The sequence below is a fragment of the Microcaecilia unicolor genome, chromosome 10 (assembly GCF_901765095.1).
Source record: "Microcaecilia unicolor chromosome 10, aMicUni1.1, whole genome shotgun sequence".
Classification (NCBI taxonomy): Eukaryota; Metazoa; Chordata; class Amphibia; order Gymnophiona; family Siphonopidae; genus Microcaecilia; species Microcaecilia unicolor.
Genome location: NC_044040.1, coordinates 160,001,289 through 160,027,168, shown reverse-complemented (window position 1 = coordinate 160,027,168; position 25,880 = coordinate 160,001,289). Strand labels below are relative to the sequence as shown.

At 41.2% G+C, this 25,880-nt stretch overlaps 1 protein-coding gene across 1 annotated transcript in view; it reads right to left on the bottom strand.

The window, feature by feature from the left end:
• Window positions 1–25,880, bottom strand: part of CLSTN2 (calsyntenin 2) — a 1,123,462-nt gene that overhangs the window by 63,859 nt on the left and 1,033,723 nt on the right. Inside the window, exon 12 of the mRNA XM_030216144.1 lies at window positions 6,306–6,454. Coding sequence (XP_030072004.1) covers window positions 6,306–6,454 — 149 coding nt within the window. The remainder of the gene's footprint in view (window positions 1–6,305; window positions 6,455–25,880) is intronic.

Here is a 25,880-nt window from a genome sequence, read left to right as displayed (position 1 = left end):
GATGGGCATGGATGGATATGGATTGCAGGGCAGGCCTCAGGGAGAGAGGGCAATTGCTGGATAGGGATGAATGGAGGGGCCAGGTGACAAAGGAGCATGGATGGGCATGGATTGGAAGGGCAGGACTCAGGGAGAGGGGAAATGCTGGATAGGGATGAATGGAGGGAACAGATGGGCATGGATGGATATGGATTGCAGGGCAGGCCTCAGGCAGAGAGGGAAAATGCTGGATAGGGATGAATGGAGGGGGCAGGTGACAGAGAAACATGGATGGCCATGGATTGGGAGGGCAGGGCTCAGGGAGAGAGGGGAATTGCTGGAAAGGGATGAATGGAGGGGGCAGGGGACAGAGGAGCATGGATGGGCATTGATTGGGAGGGCAGGGCTCAGGGAGAGAGGGGAATTGCTGGAAAAGGATGAATGGAGGGGCCAGGGGACAGATGGCCATGGATTGGGAGGGCACGGCTCACACTCTCTCTCTGATATACAATGTCTTTCTGACTCACTCTCACACACTCTGTCTCACACTGTATCACATTCACTCTCTATGTGCCACACAGTCACTCACACACTCGCTTGGTCTCATACACTCACTCAAACAGAGAATCTGTGTCTCACACACACTCTCTCTCTCGCCCACACACACACACTCTCTCTCACACTGTGTCTCACATACACATTTGCACACACTCTCATTCTCACACACACACTCTCTCACAAACACACTCACACCCAGACTCACTCTCTCTCTCACACACACTTTCACTCTGACTCTCAAACAGTCACTCTCACATACACTCTCCCAAACATACACACTCCGAGGAAAACCTTGCTAGCGCCCGTTTCATTTGTGTCAGAAACGGGCCTTTTTTACTAGTACCTCTATATCACTCCATGGTGTGACCTCACCTTGAGTATTGTGATCAATTCTGGTCGCTGTATCTCAAAACATATTGCGGAATTAGAAAAGGTTCAAAGTAGAGCGACCAAAATGATAGAAGAGACGAAACTGCTCCCATATGAGGAAAGGCTAAAGAGGTTAGGGCTCTTCAGCTTGGAAAAGATTGATTGAGATCTACAAAATCCTGAATGGTGTGGAGCAGGTGGAGATGAATCGATTTTTCACTCACTCAAAAAGTATAAAAACCAGGTGACGCTCAATGAAATTGCATGAAAATAATTTTAAAATAGGAAGAAATATTTTTCACTCATAGAATAGTTGTGCTCTGGTACTCTTTACCGGAGGATGTGGTAACTTAGCATATCTTGATTAAAAAAGGTTTGGAAAAGTTCTTGGAAGAAAAGTCCATAGTCTGTTATTTTGACATGAAGGCAGTCTCTGATTGCTCTGGGATTGGTAGCATGGAATGGTGCTACTAATTGGGTTTCTACCAGATACTTGTGCCCAAGATTGACCACTGTTGGAAGCAGGCTACTGGGCTAGATGGACTATTGGTCTGACCCAGTATGTGTATTCTTATATTCTAAGCCTGAAAGCTATCCAGGTGGTGTACATTCAGGCACAATAGGCATTTCCCTATTGCTCAAGGGTTCACAAGCTATGTTTGTGCTTGAAGCAATGGAGGATTATGTGACTTAACTAAGATTACAAGCAGCACCAGGATTTGAACTGAGCTCCTCTAGTTCTCGGCCCACTGCTCTAACCATTGGGCTAATCCTCAACTCCTTCCTTTTTCACAGGATTTCAGTTTTATGTGCAATATTTACTGAAACAAAACAACTTCCTTGGTAATTGAGGAATATTATTTATTTATTTGTAACATTTATATCCCACATTTTCCCACCCATTAGCAGGCTCAATGTGGCTTACATAATACCTTCAAGGCGATCGCCAAGTCCAGTAGATATTAAACAAACACAGTTTAAAATAAGAGCCAGGTAAGGTTAGGGTATACAAGTACAACAAGGGTCAAGGAACTAAGGAATATACAATGTCCATTACGATGTGAGGTTTTGATGCATTACGGAGTTAAGGCATTTAAGTTGGATCAGTAGAGTAGGCCTTGCAAAACAGATAGGTTTTTAATGATCACCTGAAGTTTAGATGGTCATGGATCGTTTTCACACTCTTTGGTAGTGAATTCCACATTGATTTGTATCTGAGTCCAATGCAGCTTGGATAGTGGAGGTTCAGATAGGAGCGTGACGCTCTATTTCTTGTCGGAAGATCTATCAAGTCAATCATGTATCCCGGGGTTTCACAGTAGATAATCTTGTGGACCAAAGAGCAAATTTTGAAGGTAATACGTTCCTTGATTGGGAGCCAGTGCAGTTTTGATCGGAGAGGTTTAGCGCTATTGAAACGTGTTTTACAGAATATCAGCCTGGCTGCTGTGTTTTGGGCTGTCTGGAGCCAGTGGGTTCAACAATATATCCTTGTAGCTCTCTGAAGGGATACCTAAAGTCAAGGAAGACCACTGTGTGCTTCTGATCTTGTGACATTTGTAAATTTTCTTTATGGATATTACTAGAAGAAATTGTGTTTTATGTCAACTTATCACTATCTAAGTTACATACCAGTACATTTTATTTTTGAAACCAAAACTTTCTGGCACGTCTATTGATATAAAAAATACAAAAGCAGAAAGGGAAAATTACTAAATAAAGAACAAAAGATGAAGCTCAAGCAAAACAGGGGTCCTTGTCAGGAACACATGGCTTTATAAATTAGCTTTGATATTCAAGTTAACATCTGAGGACTAATGTTGGATACATGGAAGCTAAGTGTTTGTTTTCTTATAGTTCTGGAACACTTTGATGAATATGGATATTACATGGAAACTATAATTGATTTCTTGAATTGTCACTGATTATTTTGTTGGATTTTCACTTTTGAACTTTTTAAGTATTTGCTGGATATACAAGTGAAGTTTTTTGACCTTTGATGTTGATTTTTTTGTGAGATTTTTGAAACTGAGGCCTTTTTCTCCACTATTTTTGTTTGATATTGTCCCCCTGATTCTATAAAAGTCGTTAAAAATTGTGTGCACAAATTCAGGCATGCCCCAGATTTGTATGTGCAATTTAATAGAGCCAATAATTGTTTTTGTCACGTTTTCCAAAAGCAGGAACTAGGATCGTGAGCCCTTGGAACACTGCTGAGGAGCGGAAGTGGCAGGCAAAACCACCCCACACAGGGATAAGACAGAACGCTGACAGGGACGGCTAGACTTCACCTGCATCTGGCCACCCTTCCCCAGGAATTGAGCCCCTGGGTGCAGGTGGCCGGCAGGACTTGCCGGACAGTGCCGGAACTGGATACCAGCAGGATACACACAGGGACTAGAACACACAGGGAGGCTAGGCAGAATACTAGACTAGGACTCTCAGACAGACAAGATACAGAACTGAAAGCTGCAAGCAGCCACTGAACAAGGAACACAGACAACCTAAGAACTACACACTGAACTACAAACAAGAAACAAGACTGGGAAACAAGTAGTACAGTAAACAAGCAATACAGAACACAAAGCTACACAAAGACTAAACTAGAATCAGGCAAGAATACAGATTATAAACTGGACTAGGCAGAAGTGCAACAAGCACCACCAAACCAGGGCCTTAGGCGATGCAAAGGCAAAGCAGAGAGTTTCCAAATGGCTAATAAGCCCAGCAGCAGCTAAGATTCAGCTGCAGCAATCACCAGGCAGCTACGGGTGCTGTGCAGGCTCAAACAAGACAAGCAAGTCTGGCAGGCCGGAAGATCCGGACTGGACTGAGCTGAAGTCTGGAACGGGAAACAGCACACAGACAATCCAATGCTGGCCACCAGAGGGCAAGAGGAACACAAACCAAAACACAGGCAGAAAGCATACTGAAGCACAGAGAGGCTTAACACACACAGGTGCAGTATAGTGGCGTAATCAGAGCCCTGCTGGAAGCAGCCAGCGTACAGAGACAGAGACAGAGCTAACTTAGAAAGACCAGACAGAAGCCAGCTTAGAAGCTGACCGCCAGAAATAAGGTAAGCCTGAGAGGGGTCACGACCACAGACGTGACAGTTTAACAAATTATTGGCACTAATTACATTTAATTGGGATTACGTGTGTAAATTTAGTCACAGGATCCGCACCTAAAGTCTGCAATTTTAGTCACAGGAGCCGCACCTAAAATTTATGCATGGCCCAAAAAAGGGGGTGTGGAAATGGGAGGCTAATATGCATTTTGGGGCAAACCAGGGGCATGGTTTTGAGGTAGATGCGTAATTATAGACTAATGGCGCTCTGCGCAAACATTTAGGGGCGGTCATTTGCACCGTGTTTTAGTTGGTGCAAAAGGCGGCACCTAATTATGCGCGTCCTCTCCACTTATGCATTTTATTTTCAGAGCTGATTTTTTAGAAGCCATTTAGATCAGGAAGATATTAGCTATTGAAATAAGTAAATTCCCAAATTATCTACTCTATAAGTGGATAAAATATGGTTTACTGATTTACAGCAAATAGTAATTCAGTTCAGTTAATTGCTGATAAAGATATTGTCCAGTACAATCCATGTTCAGGTAACGAGCAGACATTTAATTAATATTTCAAAGTGGTCCACAGTAAAACAGTTATGTGGTACTGTACTTAATTATCATCACTACAAACATACTATACTCAACTTGATATTTACAATACTGAAGACAATAAGATAAAGTACCTTGCTCTAAGATTATCAAAAGCCCTAAAAATAGTATTACATACAATATTTAATTGTTCAAAAAAAATAACTCTTATTTATTTGTCTATACCAGCAATCTGTTCAGAATGGCATAATCTCTAAGTGTTAAATTATCTGGTCTCAGTTACCATACAAACATGTGTTTGCGATCATCTGAAAACAATGACTCTCTGTTTTCTAGTGACTAACTTATTTGTGTGACAAACAGTTGCAAAGATGTGTTTAGATATGGTCTGCTGCACTAAATAGTATTCCAAAACAGAAGTTGAAACAAGATGTAGCCCTACATCTTCCAACAGCTAATGAGATACAAGAAAAAAAAAAACTGCCAAAAAAAAGCTGATTACCTTGCAAACCCCCTTCTCCAAATACACACAGAGGGGCATTTTCGATATGACGTCTAAGTCCAACTTTGGACATTTTGCTCAAAACATCCAAAATTCAAGTGGGGAATATAACCATTTTTAAAACAGAAAAAAATATTTTTTTTTCCGAAAAAGGCTATTTGCTAGATTTTTTTTGGCTCTCTGCGTTTATCTTTTTGGTCCATTAAAAAAAAAATGTCCAAGTGAAAATCACACAAAATCAAGCAAATGGGATGTAGGAGCCACCAGCATTCTTAGTAGACCAGCCACAGAGACATCCCAGGAGAGCAATGGAGCAACCTAGGGGGCACTGCAGTGGACTTCAAATAAATGCTCCCAGACACACATCTCACCATTGCTCCCTTATCTTGTCTGCTGAGCCCCACCCCCCAAAAACCCACTACCCCTAACTGTACATCACTACAATAGTCGTTATGGGTGATGAGGGCACCTATATGTGGGTACAGTGGGTTTCTGGTGAGTTTTGGAGTTTCTACCACATGTGTAAAAGGTAGAGTCCAGTCCACCTGTATGCACTGCACTGCACCCATCACTAGACTACCCCACTAGTGGACCTGAGTATTACATCTGAGGCTGGCATAGAAGGTGGTAATGTTTTTAATCACATTTTTGGGAGGATAGGAGGGGGTCAATGACCACTGGTAGAGTAAGGATTCATCCCTGATTTCCTCCAGTGGTCATCTGGTCATTTAGGGCACTTTTTTGTGCCTTATTCATTATAAAAACAGGTCTAGCTCAAAACATCTTAGTTTTAGTCCTGGGCAGTTTTGTTTTGTTCTATTATGGCTGTAAAAATGTCCATGTGTTAAGAATGCCCAGATCCCACCCTAACACGCCCCCTTATGATCTTAATGCACTTCTGATGGACTTAATAGAAAAACTTCCAAAAATGTTTTTGAAAATACCAATTTGGACATTTTTGTGAGAAAACATCCAAATGCACATTTATCCCACTTTTTGGACATTTTTCTCTTGTGAAATAAGCCCCACAATGTCCTTAGAAAATATGAAAAATTAAAATAGGACTTTTTTTTCTCTCTCTCAAGCAGATGGCTCGCACATTTTTGAAAACTGTAAAATAATTACTTTGCACCTCATTTTGAATAAAATACATGAAGAATAAGCAATTGTTTGGTTAGTGTTGCAACTGGTTCTAGTATTTACAATTCCGAGAGAACAAAAGTACAGAAAACATTCTATTTGGCATCATTTAATAATTGAACTGAAGTGAACTTACTGGACTTTGGAAGAGACTTTGAGATGCCGTATGCCTGTGGTAGGAAACTGTCTCGAGTTGATATACGAGACCTTTTGAAGAGCTTGGTTTATTTTCTGAATATCATCTCCCTCCATGACAAGGACTGACTGAGAAGGGTTGAAGTGATACTGAGGAAAAGTGACAACATTAGTATTAAGGCTACCAGTTGTTGACCGAAGAAAAAACACACTAGTATAATTTAGGTAAATTGATCTTCTGTGCAAGTTTGGAACATCTTAACAACTAAGCCACCGTTACACAAATGCTTGGCTGTTAGAAATCTTTATAAGTACAATAACAAAAAACCACCAGACTCATCTTGCTGCACATCTCATTAATTTTTATTGGTATAATTAAGTGACTTGTGGATTTTGATCATCTATAGACAGGACACATTTATGACAGATGGAATTTTATGTCTAGGGCTTTTTATGGATAGAATAAACATTGTGCTCAGAATAAAATTGTCTCTCTACTCACTGTGGGGTTCTTTTACTAAGGTACGCTAGCGTTTTTAGATCATGCTAAAAATCAGCTGGTGCTAAACATGGAGCCACCCATTATTTTCCTCTGCGCATCTCAGTGTTTAGCGCCAGCTGATTTTTAGCACGAGCTAAAACCACAGTTTAGAATAATTTACCACTGGACATGCTCAGGCATCCTGTGGTAAGATTGAGATCTGCATGTGCAAACCGCACACTAAAAAATATTTTAACTTTTTCCACAGAGGGGTTTGTCAGAAAAAAAGAGGGGGCATTTCTGTACTGATCAGTTAGTGCAGCTACATTACTGTGCGCTAAGCACAGGATTAGCGCATGAGCCCTTACTGCTTAAAAAACAGGTGTCAGTAAGTGTTCATGTGCTAGTGTATTTTAATGGCCACTTAATAGTAACAAAAGAAAAAAAATGGAAAATCAGCCATTTTACTGCTGCTGTACAAATGGCCATAGCATGCAGAGAAAACCTATGTAAGGATACACTAAAGGGCCCTTTTACTAAGCTGCGGTAAAGGGGCCCTGCGTTAGTGGCAGTGGCCATTTCGCCACAGTGGGTAAAAGGGCTGAAAAAAGAAATGGCCATATAGTAAGTTCATACTTTCTGTGTGGCCATTTTGGGGTGGGGTGGGGGGGGGTGGAGAGCACTTACCTACTGAGTTGGCGGTAAGGGCTCCCATGCTAACCAGGCAACACATGACACTGCCTGATTACTGCTGGGTAACCCCTTATGAAAATATTTTTTAAATATTTTTTTTAAATATTTGCACTAGTGCCGGAAATGGCACACGCTGTGGGTGGAACTACTGCTGGCACCCACATTGGGCATGTAGTAGTTCCAGGTTGCCATGCGGCAACCCTTTAGTAAAGGGGCCCCTAAGGCCACTTTTTACTGCAGCTTAGTAAGGGGGCCCCTAAGTTAACACATAGCTAGTATTTATAAGCTTGATTCTATATAGGGCCTCTAGGGTGGAAATGGGCTGTCCAGGTTTGGACGTGCTGCGTCTAATTTCCTGGGTATTTTATAAAAGGCTCGCTGAACGCAGAGCCTTTTGTAGCATACATACAATGATGCAGGAAATACATGTTTTATTTCCAGCACATACAGGGGGAATAGTCACTAGGAATGCACATTCATTTGAAATATTTTCCTTATTGCTTCATATTTTAACCTGAAACAGGGGGGGAAATTCAATATTTCAATAGTGTACAATATTTGAACAAAAAAGTACTTGTTGTGAAACAGTGCACATTGTTGCAAAATAGTGCTCACTATTTTGAATTAGTGCACCCTATTGTGTAATAGTGCAAAGTATTGATACTGAAACAAAAACATAAAAATAAACAAAAAATCCCATAAATGTTAAGGAAGCTAAAAACAAAGGGACAATATTCAGTCATTGGGCAGAGAGCATTTTGCTCACCGCCAACGGTGCTATTCCTGGATATTCAAAGCCGTGACCTTTGTGGGCTTCAGCTTTGAATATCTGCTTATTTTTAACCCAGCAAACACATAGCCGCTCAAGTCGATATTCATCCATGGGTTACCGCATAAGAATAGGACAGACTATTATGACAGACTTTTAATTTTTTTAATCATTCATTGTTTATTGAAAGAAAAGATATGGCATAAAGTTACAGAACAATGTGGAATATACAATTTCCATAATCACTGCTAATGCACAGTTGCCAATGAAAATTTCCACCTTCAACTTTCACTGTATCAAAGTCTGATCATGTTATATCCCCCCTCCCTCCCCTGTTCCCCACAATATAAACCCAATAAAAGTACTGTAAGGTAAGTACTGGGTTAAACACACAACCTCTCCTCCATGGAAAGCAGAATACGGGGTTCCCCAAGGCTCTCCACTCTCTCCAATCTTATTCAATTTAATGATGATCCCCCATTGCCCGATCACTATCCAAACAACGCTTCAACCCCTTCATATATGCCAATGACATGTCCATCTTCATCCCTTTCAAAAAGAACCTGTCCAAAATCATGACCAAGGTCAAGAATGGCTTCAACACCGTGGAACTGAGGGCATTGGCTTTCAATCTAAAACTGAACAGGGAAAAAACACACTGCCTAATAATAACATCATACAAATTTAGTAAGATCAACATCACGGGACCAAACCTACCAATATTAAACAAACTAAAAATCCTTGGAATCACCATAAACTGCAGCCTAACACTCGATACCCAGATTTCCAACACCATGAAGAACATGTTTCACACAATGTGGAAAATAAAACAAATCAAAAACTACCTTCCAACAAAAACATTCCACACTCTAGTTCAATCCACAGTCCTCACCCATGCAGACTACTGCAACGGAATATATGCTGGCTGCAGAGAACAAGCTCTAAAGAGGCTTCAAACTTCACAAAACACAGCAGCCAGACTAATATTCAGAAAACATTGATTCGAGAGCACAAGACCACTACTGGCTACCAATCAAATCAATACCTACAAAATATGTTCACTGACCTACAGGGCAATCTTCGGTCTCACACCAGAATACATGTCAAACCTAACAGAACTTCCACTACGCAACGCAATCACGAACGCAGAAACTACCTCACCTTACACTTCCCTAGATGTCTAGGTCTAAAATACAAATCAACACACAAAACCAGCTACTCGTATATTTGCACCAAACTATGAAACACACTACTGAAAAAAATCGAATTACCTCACATTCCAAAAACAACTCAAAAGCACATTTCTTCAAACAATCATATCTTGCTGAACCCTCAAAGTCAGCCAACCACCATCCAACATATCACGATACCAGAACACCTCAACAATATTCAAGGACAGCACCAACCAATCCATATATGTAATCATGTCATGAGTCATAACCTAAGCTATCTGAATATTGGGCCAAACATTTTTTTTTTTTTACTGTACACACCTCTAACAGCCACTATAGAAAGGACACATTAAAAAAAAAAAAGGAGCGGCATCTGTCACAGTTCTAAACATGTAAGTGCTAGTATTTATACATGTAGATGGAAATTTTGCAACCCATGCTAGAACTTACATATGTGAATACCAGGTTTTACAAATTTGGATGTCCAAGGGGAGTCAATTAAAGGGACATGCTAGAAAACTCTAATGGACCCTTTCACTAAAGGTGAGAAACTTTTGCACCTAGCAGTAACGGTTGAGGGTGTGCTCTGCATCTTCCCACAGACTTATTGCACAGAGAGTGTTTTTACTGTGCAGTAAGCATATTGACAGCAAGTGCATCCAATTTAGGAGGTGGTCCATGCACCCACACTATCTGCAACAGTGACAGCACTCAGTAAATTAACTTTTGCTAACTGGATTGCACAGTCAACATCTATTCTCTGCCCATTAACTCACCCATTTTCCACAAGGCATGCAGTTAGCAAGTGAATTGATGTGTGCTGTCATCCCACCATAGTAATGGCTATCATGGCTGCATGCCAATACATGTAACTCCTTAGCATATGTTGGTCAGGGCTCTACATGTTGGATTTTAGAGGTGGTTATATACACCAGAGAGGTAACTGCAGTTGCCTTCTTAATCACCCCTGCAAATGCCAGGTCCAGTTAGCTGACCTTTACGCATACCTCAGAGTAAGAGTAAATGCTGATGTCTAGAATTTGATAGGTATACATATATTGCCAGTACAAAATGCAATATACACACATACTTCTCAAGCTTACCAAAAACAAGCCCCCTTCAAACTGTGTCTAGCTGCAGATCTACACAAGTAACGGACTTCCTACTAACCACCATTTTGAAACATAGGGTATTTACACATGTAAATGCCATGTAAGCCTTCTAAAGTGAACTCCTTTATGGTAGAAATAGTAACACAGTAGTTGAATAAGGACCCAGTTACCGCTGGATTAACGTGGAAGCTCTTACCGCCTCTCTAAATGGGAGGCGGTAAGGCCTCCCCCCGGAAATGGCCACGCAGCAAGTGTTACTGCATCACCATTTCCATTTTTTTAAAGTCCTTTTACCAGCAGCGGTAAAATGAGGGCTTGGCATATGGCAAAACCACGTGCTGACCCTACCTTAAGGCTCCTTTTACTGCCGCTTGGGAAAAGGACCCCTAAGAGAGGTATTTACTAAGATGCAATAAGGCAATAACATATGTCCCTTAACATTTGTTATTTGATCATAACACGTATTTACCACAAAAAAACATTTATTTACAAGCGCTTGCTGTACAATTGATGGCTAATTAAAGTTTCTATGTGGTTTACAATTTTAGAACATAAAGGGAAGGAAGGAAGGAAGGGGAGATGAGAGAGCAGAGGAGCAAAAAATGCAAAGCACGCAAATGCATACAAAATACCTCATTATCATGTAAATTGAATTACACAACATGTGTTATTCCAGGAAAAATAATGCCAGCTCAAAGATGTTGTTATTTTTCCTGCTCAGGAGCACTGGCCTTCTAGCCTATTTTGAACCTGGCACTGGCAAGAGCAACAGCAACAGCAACTGGAGATCATTCTTGCACCAGAACCCCCTAGACCATTAGGAATTACCAAAGGTAGGTCTGGGTGTGTGTGTGTGGGGTGGGGGGGGGGGAGGTCTATGAGAAGGTATGGGGCTCTAAGGGGAAAGGGAATCTCTATGGGGGTATGTGATGGATGTTTCAGGGGAGCTCTCTAGGAGCTGTTTGGGGCAGTGGCGTTCCTAGGGGGGCTGACACCCGGGGCGGATCGCCGATGCGCTCCCCTCCCGGGTGCAGCGCCCCCGGGTGCAACGCAAACCCCCCCCCCCCCCGGCGAAACGCGACTATCCCCCCTCCCATTACTCTGCTATCCCAATCCCTGGTGGTCTAAAGGTACCTCTTCGAGGCAGGAAAGAGCCCCCTCTTTCCTGCCCGGAGCTGCTAGCTGCCCTGCATCCTCCTGTCCTGGTGAGTCCGGCTCTCAGCGTTTCAAAATGGCCGCCAAGAGTTGAAGTCTCGCGAGGGGGAGGGGGAGGAGAGATGACAGGGGGGAGGTGAGGGCGTGGAAGGGGCGGGACAGGGGACGAGAAAGGGGCAGCTCCCCCCAGCGAAACGACACCTCCCCGGTGCATCTTTACCTGCTGGGGGGGGGGGGGGGGTGGCGGCGCGCGTCTGTCACCAACGCTCGTTCCTTGCTCCCTCTGCCCCGTTACAGGAACTAACCCGTTCCGTGGCCAGAGGGAGCAGAGAACGAGAGTTGCCGACAGATGCGCGGCACCCCCCCCCAGCGGCATGCACCCGGGGTGGACCCCTTCAGGGGTGTCTGGTGGGAGAGGGGAAACAAGGTTCAGCCTCAATTCTTTTAAGAATACTCCCTGTAAGAATCAGGCTGCAAGTTAGCAGCCCAATGCTCACAGGAGAATGAACAACACAACTTGCGAGATGGGTGTCTAATTTAAGGCACTGAGTTACTGCAGGATAGTGACTCCCACAGTGAAAATTCAACTTTACCACACTTTAGTAATTATTACCCCCCTAAGAGGGAAGAACATGACAAGTACAAATTCAAAGACAGAATATTCTCAAAAACAGAAACAAAAAAATGAGTACTTCTTAGTGACTCCACAGAAAAACGAAGGAGATTCTGCATGACGACTTGAGGTGGGAGGTTATGAATATCTGAGGCAGTAGCATTCAAAAGCTTCCAGATTTTTTCTAAGCATTGTAGGGGGGGGCATATTTGAAAGGTCGTCCAAGTCTGAATAGCGATGTAAACGTCCCAAATGAACGTCCATCTCGCATGCATTTTTGAACAGCAAATACATTGAGATTTATGGTTCAAAAATATGTGAGATGGACATACATGTGCTGGAGACATCCAGCAATTTTACAAACTGGAACATGCAGTTATGAATAGGGGAAAACAAAGGACATGGAGATCTGTATTGCAGCATTCTTAGAAAATGGCCACACAGACATCCACGGTTAGTGCAGTGGACTGTAAACCAAGAGACCGAGGTTCAAAACCCACTTTAACTGTTTTATTTTGTAATTGTGAGCCCCCTAAAAGAAAAATACCTACTGAACCTGAATGTACACCACATCAGTAGCCTTCAGACTTGCAGGTGGCTTATATATTTAGGTACAGCTAGTATTTTTCTGTTCCTGGGCAGCTCACAATAAAAAAAAAGTGGTATTTGAACCTGGGTCCCTTGATTTATAGTCCACTAACCGCTAGGCTACTCCACAGATTTGCTTCCTGCTTTGTTAAGAATGCACATAATACCTACCTGAAGCTATCATGGAGCCCAGTATCCCTTTATAGTTTCAATTTCAGGGGAGAAGGAGGGGGACAGCAATCATTGAGGGATTAAGGAAGTTTCATGCCTTAATCCTTGCAGTGGACAGCTGCTCAATCAGGCACCTTTTTATACCCTAGATGTTTCCTGAAACATGTCTAAAAAAGGGCATCCATTATTTTAGACTTGGACATTTATTCACCTTTGATAATTGCTGTTGGATGTCCTGATTTCCTAGTCCCGCCCAAAACACACCCACAGCACATCCCAAAAAAAGGGCATCCATTATTTTAGACTTGGACATTTATTCACCTCTGATAATTGCTGTTGGATGTCCTGATTTCCTAGTCCCGCCCAAAACACACCCACAGCACATCCCATTGCTATTTGGACTGCAGTGTTGGACGTCCCTTTTCTGCCTTCGTAAAATTGGGATTTGGATGTTTCACGCATGTAGGCATCCATTTTGGGCTTTTGAGACGTCCATATACTTCAAAAATAAGTGCCACAGTCTTTTTCAACATTGGCTCCATCAGATGTCATTAACCAAAATTAAGGAGTTGCTATCCTGGTTGTCCTTGAACCATTAAATCAATCCCCAGGAACTATTACATTAATTTGCTTATTCAACTTCAATTACTGCTGTGGGATTGAAACACATTGATACAACAAGCTGTCTCTGGCTAATCATTTGTGATAACTAATGTCACAATACCTAATACAAAAGATTTGCAGTATTCAAATACTGCCAAAACACTTGTATCGAAAGTGAATTTAAGATCTCCTTAACAAAATGCCTTTTATATATGTCATAAATAAAGGATTTCTCTCCTCAATTAAAAAAAGAATATAAGATGTAGTATGCTGGGTCATAGCAAATGGTAAAGGTCCATCAAGACAAGCATTCTTTCTTCTACACTGGCCAATCCAGATCACAAACTACTACTAGGAACACAAGGAGCAAAGTGATCCAAAAATATAAATCTGACATCAAGAAAGTCAAAGCTAAGTACATCATCCAAACTCTAAAAAACTCTTCGGCCTGGTAAATGGTCTACTGAACACACAAGATCTAACAGCGGACAACAGACCACAGCCATCAGCCCAAGACCTGGTCAACTACTTTGAACAGAAAATCTCCACCATCAAGATAGGCCTACCCACCCTCACGACCGACATAGGAGAGTACCTAGACATGAGAAGAAGCAGAATGGATCCCCCTGCTGGCAGACAGAACATGGACAACTTTCATACTTCCCTGCACCACCATGGTTAAACCCCTTGTGAACAGATACGCTTATTCACAATGCCCACTAGACACCTGTCTGAATTACCTACTAAAGAACACCCCAGATGCTTTCACACATTGCCTAACAAAACACATGTTTCACCAGGCACTGCCTTGACCACATCTTCCAGCAACAAATTCTACATCTTAATTGTATGAGTATATAACCCCCCCCCCCCAAACATTATTTGATTTGTTTTAAATGTTCTACTTATTAGCTGCATGGAGTGACCCCTCTTCTTAGTACTACTTAAAAGGTAAATAACTGTTCTCTATTTACCTGTTCCACCCTATTCATAGTTTTATAGATATCCATATCTCCTCCCAGCTATCTCTTCTCCAAGCTAGAGAGCTCTATAATCTTTGTTTTACAGAGGGAGCTGCTGTATCCCTTTTATCACTTTGGTTGCCTATGTACGTTTTCTATTTATTCTGTATCTTTTTTTAGATCAGATGACCAGAACTACATGCTATGCTCAGGGTACACATCATATATTGATACAGAGGCATTTTCATATTCTCCGTTTTATTCTCAGCTCCCTTATGGATTATTCCTAACATTGTTTGCTTTTTAGACTGTTGCTGCACTTGGCCTTGAAGCTTTATTGTTAGTTCAACTTGTTTATTGAATTATATACACTAAATTATACAATAAAACAGAAAAATACAAATAGAGAAAGAATAGTGTGCGTTTTGGAGAGACAGTTTCACAAAGGTCTGCAAATTAGTAGGCATATATAAGAACAATCTACTTTATCATAAGGGATGGATAAAATAATAGTCAATTATATTTGTCTGCAGCAGCTGACTCATACTTAGATACAATACAAAAAATGTTACCAACTGTTAAAGCCAATTTGTGAGCTGCCTTTCTAATTCCAGTCTCATGGCCAAAGAAATTAGAATATGAAGCAGTATGTTTTGACATTGAGAAAGGTCCTACAACAAAACTATTTATTTCAATAAATATTTGAAAGACAATCCTTCAATAATTTGGAGAATACTACATATCCTTCTCCATATACTTTGCGAAGAGTAAGTTTTTATATTTGAACAAAAAATGAATGACACATTAGGAAGAGTACCAGTCTAAAAAAACACAACAAGAAGTTCTCATTAGTTTATGTTTATATTTCTGGGTACAGGTCACAGTTTCACAATTAAAAAACACAGTTAACAGAAAAGAACTCCATTTAGGATAGGACAGAGACTGATCATACACTCAAATTAAAGAAAAGTATAAGTAAGCTGAAGATTTCAACATATTGGACTAGATTCTATGTATGGCTCCTGAAAAATCCTTGCAAAATAAATTTCCGCTGAAGCGTATTCTGTAAGTGGTGCCTAGATTTAGGCACGGTATATAGAATAAGCTTAGTTGAAATCCCAGTGCCTAGACCTTTGCACATTCATTTACACAAAGGGAAATGTGGCGTAAATGTGGGCACATTGATTTAGGCGCAGAGGGGCATATTCTATAACAGTGCACACAAATTTTGGAATGCTCATGGAATGCCCATTTCCCAGCCTATAACCATGTCCCTTTTTGGCTCTGTACATTAGAATTTAGGCGCTGTGTGTTACAGAATACACTTAGCGAGTTGTGCACATAAATTCTATTTATTGCTTATTAGTGCTCATTATTGCTTAAGTGTTGTTAAAAATGCTGATTGGCTTGTTAAGCCAATTAAGTTACACGTGTTGTTATAGAATATGCTTGGATTTTGGCGTGGAATGTTAGGAGCGATATACAGAATCTGGCAGATGGTCCACAAAGTTTGCACAATTCTTTTTCCTTGGTGATAAGTCTTAATGCATAGAATCAAGCTTATCTGATTCATATTAAGTGAGCATAAAACCTTAATATAAAGTGCAAACTATATATATTATTTTATACCACATGTTTGAATATAAGAACCATAATATAAAATTATCTATAAAAATATTGATTAAATATTTTTCCTGGGAGAATGACATAAAGCTTAACATCTGTTACCAGAACTGTAAGCACTGATCTAGAAAGACAATACAGTGTTTTGATTGCCAAATTCTGAGCAATCAATTCTAATTAATATAATAAAGTTACTGGCTTCACAATTATCAACAGCACAAATAGAGAGGATCTCCAGATCCACACCAAAAACAGATGCAAAACACAGCAGGTCCAAAAGTAGTCTCAATATAAATATCTTTATTATAATATCACCCGATGTGGTCCATGTTTTGTCCACTCATGGGCTGACTTAGAAGTACAGTACTAAAAACAAACATAGCATCATGTAAACATAAAATACAAAGTTCCATAAAATCATAAATTACGATAATCGAGTGACAAAACATACAACATGCAGAGTGTAAGGGGTCCAAGTCAAATTGTGTACAATTACTGCAACATGTTATGTTAAAGTAGATTATTCTTATACATGCATACTAATTTGCAGACCTTTGTGAAACTGTCTCTACAAAATGCACATTATTCTTCCTCTGTTTGCAGCTTTCTGTTGTATAAGTTAAACTAACAAAGCTTCAAGGCCAAGTTCAACAATAGTCTAAAAAGCAAAAAGAATGTTAGAAATAATCCAGAAAGGAGCTGAGAATAAAATGGAGAATATTACAATGCTTCTGTATCAGTCTATGATGGCATGCAGTTCTGGTCATCCCATGTAAAAATGATACAGAATAACTACAAAAGGTACATAGAAAGGCAACCAAAATGATAAAAGTAATTGAGTATCTCCCCCTGTGAAATAAAGACTAAACTGTTTAGAGCTCTCTAGCTTGGAGAAGAGATAGCTGAGAGGAGATATGGAAATCTAAAATCAACACAGACCAATTTTGGCACAACATACACCAAAGCTGTGTGCTAGATCGGCATGACTGCTAGGCTGTATAGACAGAGGTGTGACCAGCAGAAGAAAGGAGGTGTTGAAGCCCCTGTACAAGTCATTGGTGAGGCCTCAATTGGAGTATTGTGTTCAGTTTTGGAGACTGTATCTTGCTAAGGATGTAAAAAAAATTGAAGTGGTGCAAAGAAAAGCTACAAAAATGATATGGGATTTGTGTTAGAAAATGTATGAGGAGAGACTTGCTGACCTGAACATGTATACCCTGGAGGAAAGGAGAAACAGGGGTGATATGATACAGACGTTCAAATATTTGAAAGATATTATTCCGCAAACGAACCTGTTCCGGAGACAGGAAGGTAGTAGAACTAGAGGACATGAAATGAGGTTGATGGGGGGCAGACTGAAGAAAAATGTCAGGAAGTGTTTTTTCACGGAGAGAGTGGTGGATACTTGGAATGCCCTCCCGTGGGAGGTGGTGGTGATGAAAACGGTAATGGAATTTAAAAATGCGTGGGATAAACATAAAGGAATCCAGTTCAGAAGGAATGGATCCTCAGAAGCTTAAAGGAGATTGGGTGGCAGCACCAGTGGTTGGGAGGCGGGGCTAGTACTGGGCAGACTTCTACGGTCTGTGCCCTGAAAATGGTAGATACAAATCAAGGTCAGGTATACATATAAAGTAGCGCATATGAGTTTATCTTATTGGGCAGACTGGATGGACCGTACAAGTCTTTTTCTGCTGTCACCTACTATGTTACTATGACAAAACTACCTTCTAAAGCTGCGGTAGGGATGCTGTAATGTCATGTGGCAAATTGGCCCTACCACTGGGCTAATGCAGGAGCTAAGCGCTAGTTCTGGTGTTTGCCGCACCCCATTTCCGGCGCAAGAAAAAAATATATATATTTAGCACCAAGGACTTACCTGGCAGCAATTGGTCAGTGCTGTGTGCTGCCTTGTTACTGTCAGATCAGCGTGAGTCCTTACTGCCTCTTAAATAGGAGGCGATAAGGGCTCCCCCAGGAAATGGCCATGCAGCAAGTGCTTAATTTACAGCAAGGCCATTTCCATCTTTTTTTTTTTAAACCCTCCTTTTACCTGCAGGGGTCCTTTTACCACAACTTGGTAAAAGGACCCCATAAGAGACAGAAAAAGTGGCATCATAAATACTTTTACATACATTTTGTGCATAAAATCATGCCCTCAGCCAGCTCATGAGTGGGCGAAATGTGGACCACATTGGGTGATATTTTAATAAAGATATTTATATTGAGATACTTTTGGATTCACAATTATCAACTGCATTAAGGGTCCTTTTAAGTGGCCTGCGGTAGTGTGGGTGTATGAAATTTACTGAGTGCTGAGGCCACTTTTACCCCAGCAGGAATTTTCATTCTTTTAAATGGAAATCATAAATGGCCATATGCTAATAAAAATATTGGCATGCGCCTATTTAGTAGGCGGTAAGGGCTCATGCCCTAACCCAGTGATAATCAGACAGTGTGCCGATGGCTGATTATCGCGAGGCACACCTATTCCCCACCCCCATGCTAGAAAATATAAAAATATTTTCTGGTACGGGAAACGCTGCACGGCAAACACAGAACTACCACGTGCGCTACGCAGTAATGCTGTTTTGCCACATGCTACCTGTGCGGTACCCCTACCACGCCTTTGTAGTATCCAGACAGCTAACACCAGAATACCTATAAATAGCTAGGATAGGAGTCAATCTACAGCATACAGTACTTTTTGTTGTTATTTTTAATAACATTGTATTCATATATGGCATAAATGGAATGCATCCTAGTACAGAGAAGCATCTCTCTGCAACAGCAAAGAGAATTGCAAAAGACAGGTGAGAGAAATAAGCAATATTGAAAAACTACTATGAATCAAACATATAAAATATATATCCAAAGCATAAATGAATACATATTCAGCCAGTAGTGGTCGTCTTTTTTTAAGCTACTGCTGGCATTGTCTCCATCTCTGGGCAGCGGCATTAAATATCTGGGCATATGTGCCCAGCTAACACTTATGCAGGCAGTTAAGTGCAACTTTCAGCACTTAACCACATGCAGGTAAACTGCATAAAGGGGCCTTTTTACTAAGCTGTTCTTTAAAAATGGGCTTAGTAATAGCATGTGGTCATTCAAAAAAAAAAAAAAAAAACCAAGGGAGCGCTTACCGCCTCTTATTTAGGAGGCGCTAAGGGCTGCTGCATTATGGACAAGCTAAACAGTTAACATGGCGGTAATGTCAGCGAGCTAGCTGATTAGTGCATCCATGCCCAGTCTCCCCCGACATGTCCCCTCCCCCCCAAAACAGAAAAAAATAAACACCGTGTGCTTAGCACATGCAGGTAGCAAAACTAACATGGACCACTTTAGCACATCCTGCATTAATCATCTATACACATAGTTATAGAATGTGTGTAGATTTACACGCGGAATCACGCGTAACCTAGATTCTGTATATGGCAGCTGAAAAATCCTAATGGAAAAAAATTATGCCTAGGCATAGTCTCTAAAGTACGCCTAAATGTTATAGAATAAACTTAAATTTTCACGTAGTATACAGAACACATTGAGTGGCTTCCCATATGACCAAATTTGGTCGTGTCCATTTAGGCTACATTTTACTTGATGTAAATCTCAATGCCTAAATTAGATGCAGATTGGATGTATTCTATAACAATGCACATAGACTTTAGAAATGCCCACGCCCCTCCCCTGGCTACACCCCCTTTTCAACTATGCAACATAGAATTTAGGAGCACTTCGTTATAGAATATACTTAGCGAGTTGTGTGTGTAAATCTCAATGCCAATTAAGTGCTGATAATTGCTTGTCACCATCCAATTAACAGTGCTGATTAGCTACTTAACCTATTAATTTATTTGTGTTGTTATAGAATATGCTTCAGTTTCTGCACAGATTGTTAGGATCCATATATAGAATCCGGGGGTAAGGGCCTGATATTCAAAATGATTTAACTGGTCAGGAGAGGGCACCTGTATGGGCATTTTCAGTGGCACTTAACTGGATAGAACAACTGAAAATGCCTGGTTAGCAACCAAGCCAAAACTGTCTATTTTGACAGGTTAACGATAAGCGCATAAATAGAACCATATAAAAAATCAGTCCTATCTTTATGCGGTTCTTCATAGCTGGTTAAGTGCCAAATACTGTACTTAACTGGCTACGAGTTAGCCGGCTCTCTGTACCCAGAAATTCAATACCGGAGCCCGGACACGGTGCAGAATTGAATTTCCAGTAAAACGCTGATCACTGCCAGCTGAATATGGGGCCCTAAAGTTATAGAATGAAGGTGTAATTGCTTAAATAATTAAAAAAACATTTTAGCTGAATCCTTCAAAAAGATTTTTCCTTTATTATGTATCTGCTAAACTTGTTTTATATCACTGTGCGACTAGAAGTTTTAATGTTTTTATTTACTTGCGACTTTATTTTTGCAGTTGAATATGATTATAGTTGCAAAACACCTTGGGATACGCAGTCAGACTACTGTACCGATTGAGGGATCCTTTTACAAAGGCATGCTAGCATTTTTAGCATGTGCTAATAATAAGCACGTGCTAAATGTTAGAGTCGCTCATATATTTTTATGGACGTTGCAAGAATTTAGCTTGCCTTTGTAAAAGTACCCCTGAATGTTTCAACACATAGGAGGGGAGGACATTCTCTAGCAGTGTTCACAAATGCTCTTAACATACACTGCTTGCTGCAAGGGCCAATTTATGAGGTGGAATCTGCAGCAAATACACATCCACAGTTTTAGCACACAATGCTACAGTAGTAAGTGACCTCAACATTGCTTTGTTTAATAAAATTAATGTTGCCCCCCCAATGTGAATTCCAAATTGCAGGTGGGGGGGGGGGGGGGGTAGCCATGTGATCTACATAAGTACATAAGTATTGCCATACTGGGAAAGACCAAAGGTCCATCAAGCCCAGTATCCTGTTTCCAACAGTGGCCAATCCAGGTCACAACATACCTGGCAAGATCCCCAAAAAGTACAAAACATTTTATACTGCTTATCCCAGAAATAGTGGATTTTCCCCCAAGTCCATTCAATAACGGTCTATGGACTTTACCTTAAGGAAGCCGTCCAAATCTTTTTAAAACTCCGCTAAGCTAACCGCCTTTACCACATTCTCTGGCAATGAATTCCAGAGTTTAATTGCACGTTGAGTGAAGAAATATTTTCTCCGATTCGTTTTAAATTTACTACATTGTAGTTTCATCGCATGCCCCCTAGTCCTAGTATTTTTGGAAAGCGTAAACAGACACTTCACATCTACCCGTTCAACTCCACTCATTATTTTATAGACCTCTATCATATCTCCCCTCAGCCGCCTTTTCTCCAAGCTGAAGAGCCCTAGCCACTTTAGCCTTTCCTCATAGGGAAGTCGTCCCATCCCCTTTATCATTTTCGTCGCCCTTCTCTGCACCTTTTCTAATTCCACTATATCTTTTTTGAGATGTGGCGACCAGAATTGAACACAATATTCGAGGTGCGGTCGCACCATGGAGCGATACAAAGGCATTATAACATCCTCATTTTTGTTTTCCATTTCATTCCTAATAATACCTAACATTCTATTTGCTTTCTTAGCCGCAGCAGCACACTGCACAGGAGGTTTCAACGTATCATCAACAACGACACCTAGATCCCTTTCTTGGTCCGTGACTTCTAACATGGAACCTTGCATGACGTAGCTATAATTTGGGTTCCTCTTTCCCACATGCATCACTTTGCACTGGGAAAGAGGAACCCGAATCATTAAGATGGGTTATTTTACTACGAGCCATGTTATTTTAGTACAGGTCCTCTTTTTATATAATTGAGACCCTGTGTCAAAACACCATGACTTGTGATAAAATAACCCATCTTAATGGCAGTCCACATTGATAACTTTCCCCCTAAGAATGTTTTCTTGTTGCAACTATGCAAAAAAGAACCTTTCTGCGGGATTCTAAAATTTCACGTTCTCTTTTTTCAATATATAAGCCAAAATGGTAACTGCATAAATAAATTAAGTTTTTCATATAATAATGTATTTAGGTGATGTATTGTGCTAAATTGCACCAATGTATTGTTATTGAGAATAATAGCGTTGGTCTCTTTAAATCATGTTGTCCCAGCATCCTGGCCTCAAATTATTATGGCAGTTTGCAATTAATATGTCACAGCTATAGTGAACCTGATATGAGACTCCTGCAGCAGTGCCTATGATTTTCTAATAACACACCATTTTTATTAATCCAACTCTCAGCTTTATATGAGAAACTGCAGCAAATGCAGCTCTTGTATGGCTGACAAGGTTCCATATCTTCCATAGCACATCAAACAAGCAGTTAAATTAGAAGTCAGATCAATACAACCAGATGATCTACTTGTCAGTTCACTTTAGAAGGTTCACTGTAATGAATAATGGAAATCTTTCAGAAGGCAATTAAACAAAAGAAGAAAGCCTATGCGTAAAAACATCTTGAAACTGAGCACTAATGGTAATAGAATAAATGATCATGGGTCACTGAAAAGCCGTGGGTAGCACAGTGACATTTTCAGTAGGGATCTTTTCCCTTCATTGACAGGTAGGAAGGGCTATATAATTCTAAAGAGTACAATTCAGCTCACAAAGCTTTAATCTAATAAATAGCGTATGATAGTATAGCTAGTGGAGGGAAAAAAAACCCTTGTGAAAATAAAATCCCTAATTTGGAACATTTTCTGGTGCACTCATGACCAAAGAAGACCATTCATGTGTAATGCTGTTAAAATGATGAGCTTGAAGATGTTTCCTTTTCAACTACTTCTAGCTCTTAGACTGGTTAGTCCAGATATTGTTTTAAAAAGTATGGAATGATTAAAATATTAATTACAAAGCTGCAATTCTGTATGTTTGAGATGTGAACACCTCAATGCAGCAGCAGAGATCCATGTTTATACCTTGCATCATTAGCTGCAATCTTTGCACATTGGAAGCCAGTGTGGTATAGCAGGGTAGATACGGAAACAAAGCCAATGAATTGAAGATGCACAGCTGTGACATTCTTTCTATTTCTTTGTCATTGCTCATTAATTGAAAACTTCTAGCAGTCTAAAATAGTTATCTCTCACTGATGCTATCTAACCCTTCCAGTGGACAATGAGATATTAATGGATATGCTTTTTTGTTTAGTTTTGTAATTTCTGCATGGCATCATTACCACATTGTAAAAACAAGAACTGTTAAACAAACTAGACATATAAATAAGAAAGATGATTGGCTTACTATTTCTATGCTGTCATCACAGATGCAGAATGTGTCAGAAGGGATCACTAAGAAAGCAAGAAATACTTCTAAACCTACAGTAAAAGAATGCTAGAGTGCAGTAACTCAAAGTAGACAGTAAAAAATGGACCTCCAAGAAAGGGTTGACATCCAAACTTTAATAAAGACCATTACTGAGATGAAATTCACCTGATGATCTAGAATGGGGGAGGGGAGCTAAAGCAGTGTTTTTGACTCATTAGAGCCAAGGGCAACATTGCTTTTACCGTTACATATGTTAGCATTGCTCGCTGATATCGAACAGAGGACACAACCCAGGCCGCATTACTGACATTGACAACCCCTGATGCAGACACTTTGAAGAAACATGGCTCGTGTCTGATCCTTTATTAAAGTTTAGATGCCAACCCACTCTTGGAGGTCTGCTGCATGCCTTGTGGCCGATGATGTGCTGGGTAGAGAGTGCATGCTGACCACTCAGCCACAACCCCTTCCATGGACACGCAGCACTGCTCAAGCTGGAAGATCATGTGGAGGTCAAAGCACCAGAAGACGTCATAAGTGTTCAAGCTCCTTCTCTTGGGGCATGTTGAAAAGAACATCCAAATCAGAATTGGGAGGTTCTGCTCATAATGTCCAAAAAAAAAAAAACCCATCCATCTCACAGCCATTTTTGAACAGGAAAAATGTCAGGGTTTTCTGTTCAAAAATACATGACAACGTCCAAAATAAAATGTCCATATTATGAACACCAAAAAAAAAAACAGAGACAAGAAAGTCTGTTTGGCAGCATTTGTACAAAAATGGCCACGCAGGCATCCCTGTGATCAGTGCAGTGGATTTTAATCCAGGGCATCCAGGTTCATATTCCACTGCAACTCTGTTTTTTAAATGGTAGGCACTTTTGATACAGGAAAATACCTACAGTACCTGAATGTACACCACCTCAACAGCCTTCAGGCTTGCAGGTGTGTTTAATATTTAGGTACAGTAGCTGCAGTGCTTTTTGTGTGCCGGTACATGCTGGTACGGCGTATTGGCACTTTTTTCCCCGGGGCCAGCTCACCTGCCTGCCCTTAGCTCCTCAACAGCCCTGTTTTCTGTTCCTGCTGTCCTGCGTTTAAATCTTTTATTTTTTTTTTACCTTAAGTTGCAGCGCCGGCGGCAGCATTAGTGAAAGCAGCAGGCTCCCCTCCTCCAGCCTTCCTTTCCCTCTCAGTGTCCCACCTTCCTCTGACGTAGTTTCCTGTTTCCGTGAGGGCAGGACAGTCTGAGAGAGGGAAGGGAAGGCTGAAGGAGGTGAGCCTATTGCTTTCACTAACGCCGCCGCCGCGACTTCAGGTAAAAAAAATAAATAAAAGATTTAAACGCAGGGCGCAGGAACAGAAAGCAGGGCTGTCAGGGAGCTAAGGGTGGGGCTGGGGTTGGTACTGGAACTCGACAGGGGCTGAAAAGGGGGGCAGGTGGAGGCTGGAGCGAATTACTGGACATGGAGGGGAGGATGGGGCAAAGGATAATCGCTGGACATGGAGGGGAGGGCACAGGAGAATCACTGGACATGGATGGGATGGGAGGGGAGGGCAGGGAAGAGAGCAGAGTTGCTGGACATGAATGGATGGAGGGAAGGGCAGGAGAAATGCTGGACATGGATTGAGGAGAGGGAAGACAGGAAGGAGATACACATGGATGGAGGTGAGGGGAGAGAGGAGAAATGCTGGACATGGATGGAGTGGAGGGCAGGGAAGAGAGGAGAAATGCTGAAGGGAAGGAAAGACAGAGGAAGGAGATGCACACGGTTGGAGGGGAAGGAAGAGAGGAGAAATACTGGACATGGATGGAGGGGAGGGAAGACAGAGAAAGTAGATGCATATGGATGGAGTGGAGGGGGAGAGGAGAAATGCTGGACATGGATGGAGGGGATGGGAGGGAAGACAGAGGAGGAGATGCACATGGATTTAGGGGAGAGAGGAGACATTCTGGACATGATGGAGGGGAGGGAAGAGAGAGGAAGTGAGATGAGCATGGATGGAGGGGAGGAGAGAGGAGAAATGCTAGACATGGATGGAGGTGAGAGGAAAAATGCTGGACGTGGATGGAAAGAGGAAGGAGATGCATACTGACGGGATGAGGGAAAGGGAAAAGAGGAGAAAAACTGCACATGGATGGATAAAATAGGTAAAAGCTGGATCTACTCTATACCTCCTCCAGTCAAGTCCGCGGAGGACCCAGCTTTTACCTATGGATGTAGGGCAAGAAATGAAGAAAAAAGGAGGAAAGTAAAGAAATAAAAGGAAAGGAAGCCCTGGAAATGGAGTTAAGGGAACGGATAGAGAGCAGCAGAATCAGAGACTGGGACCAACATGATCAGAAAAAC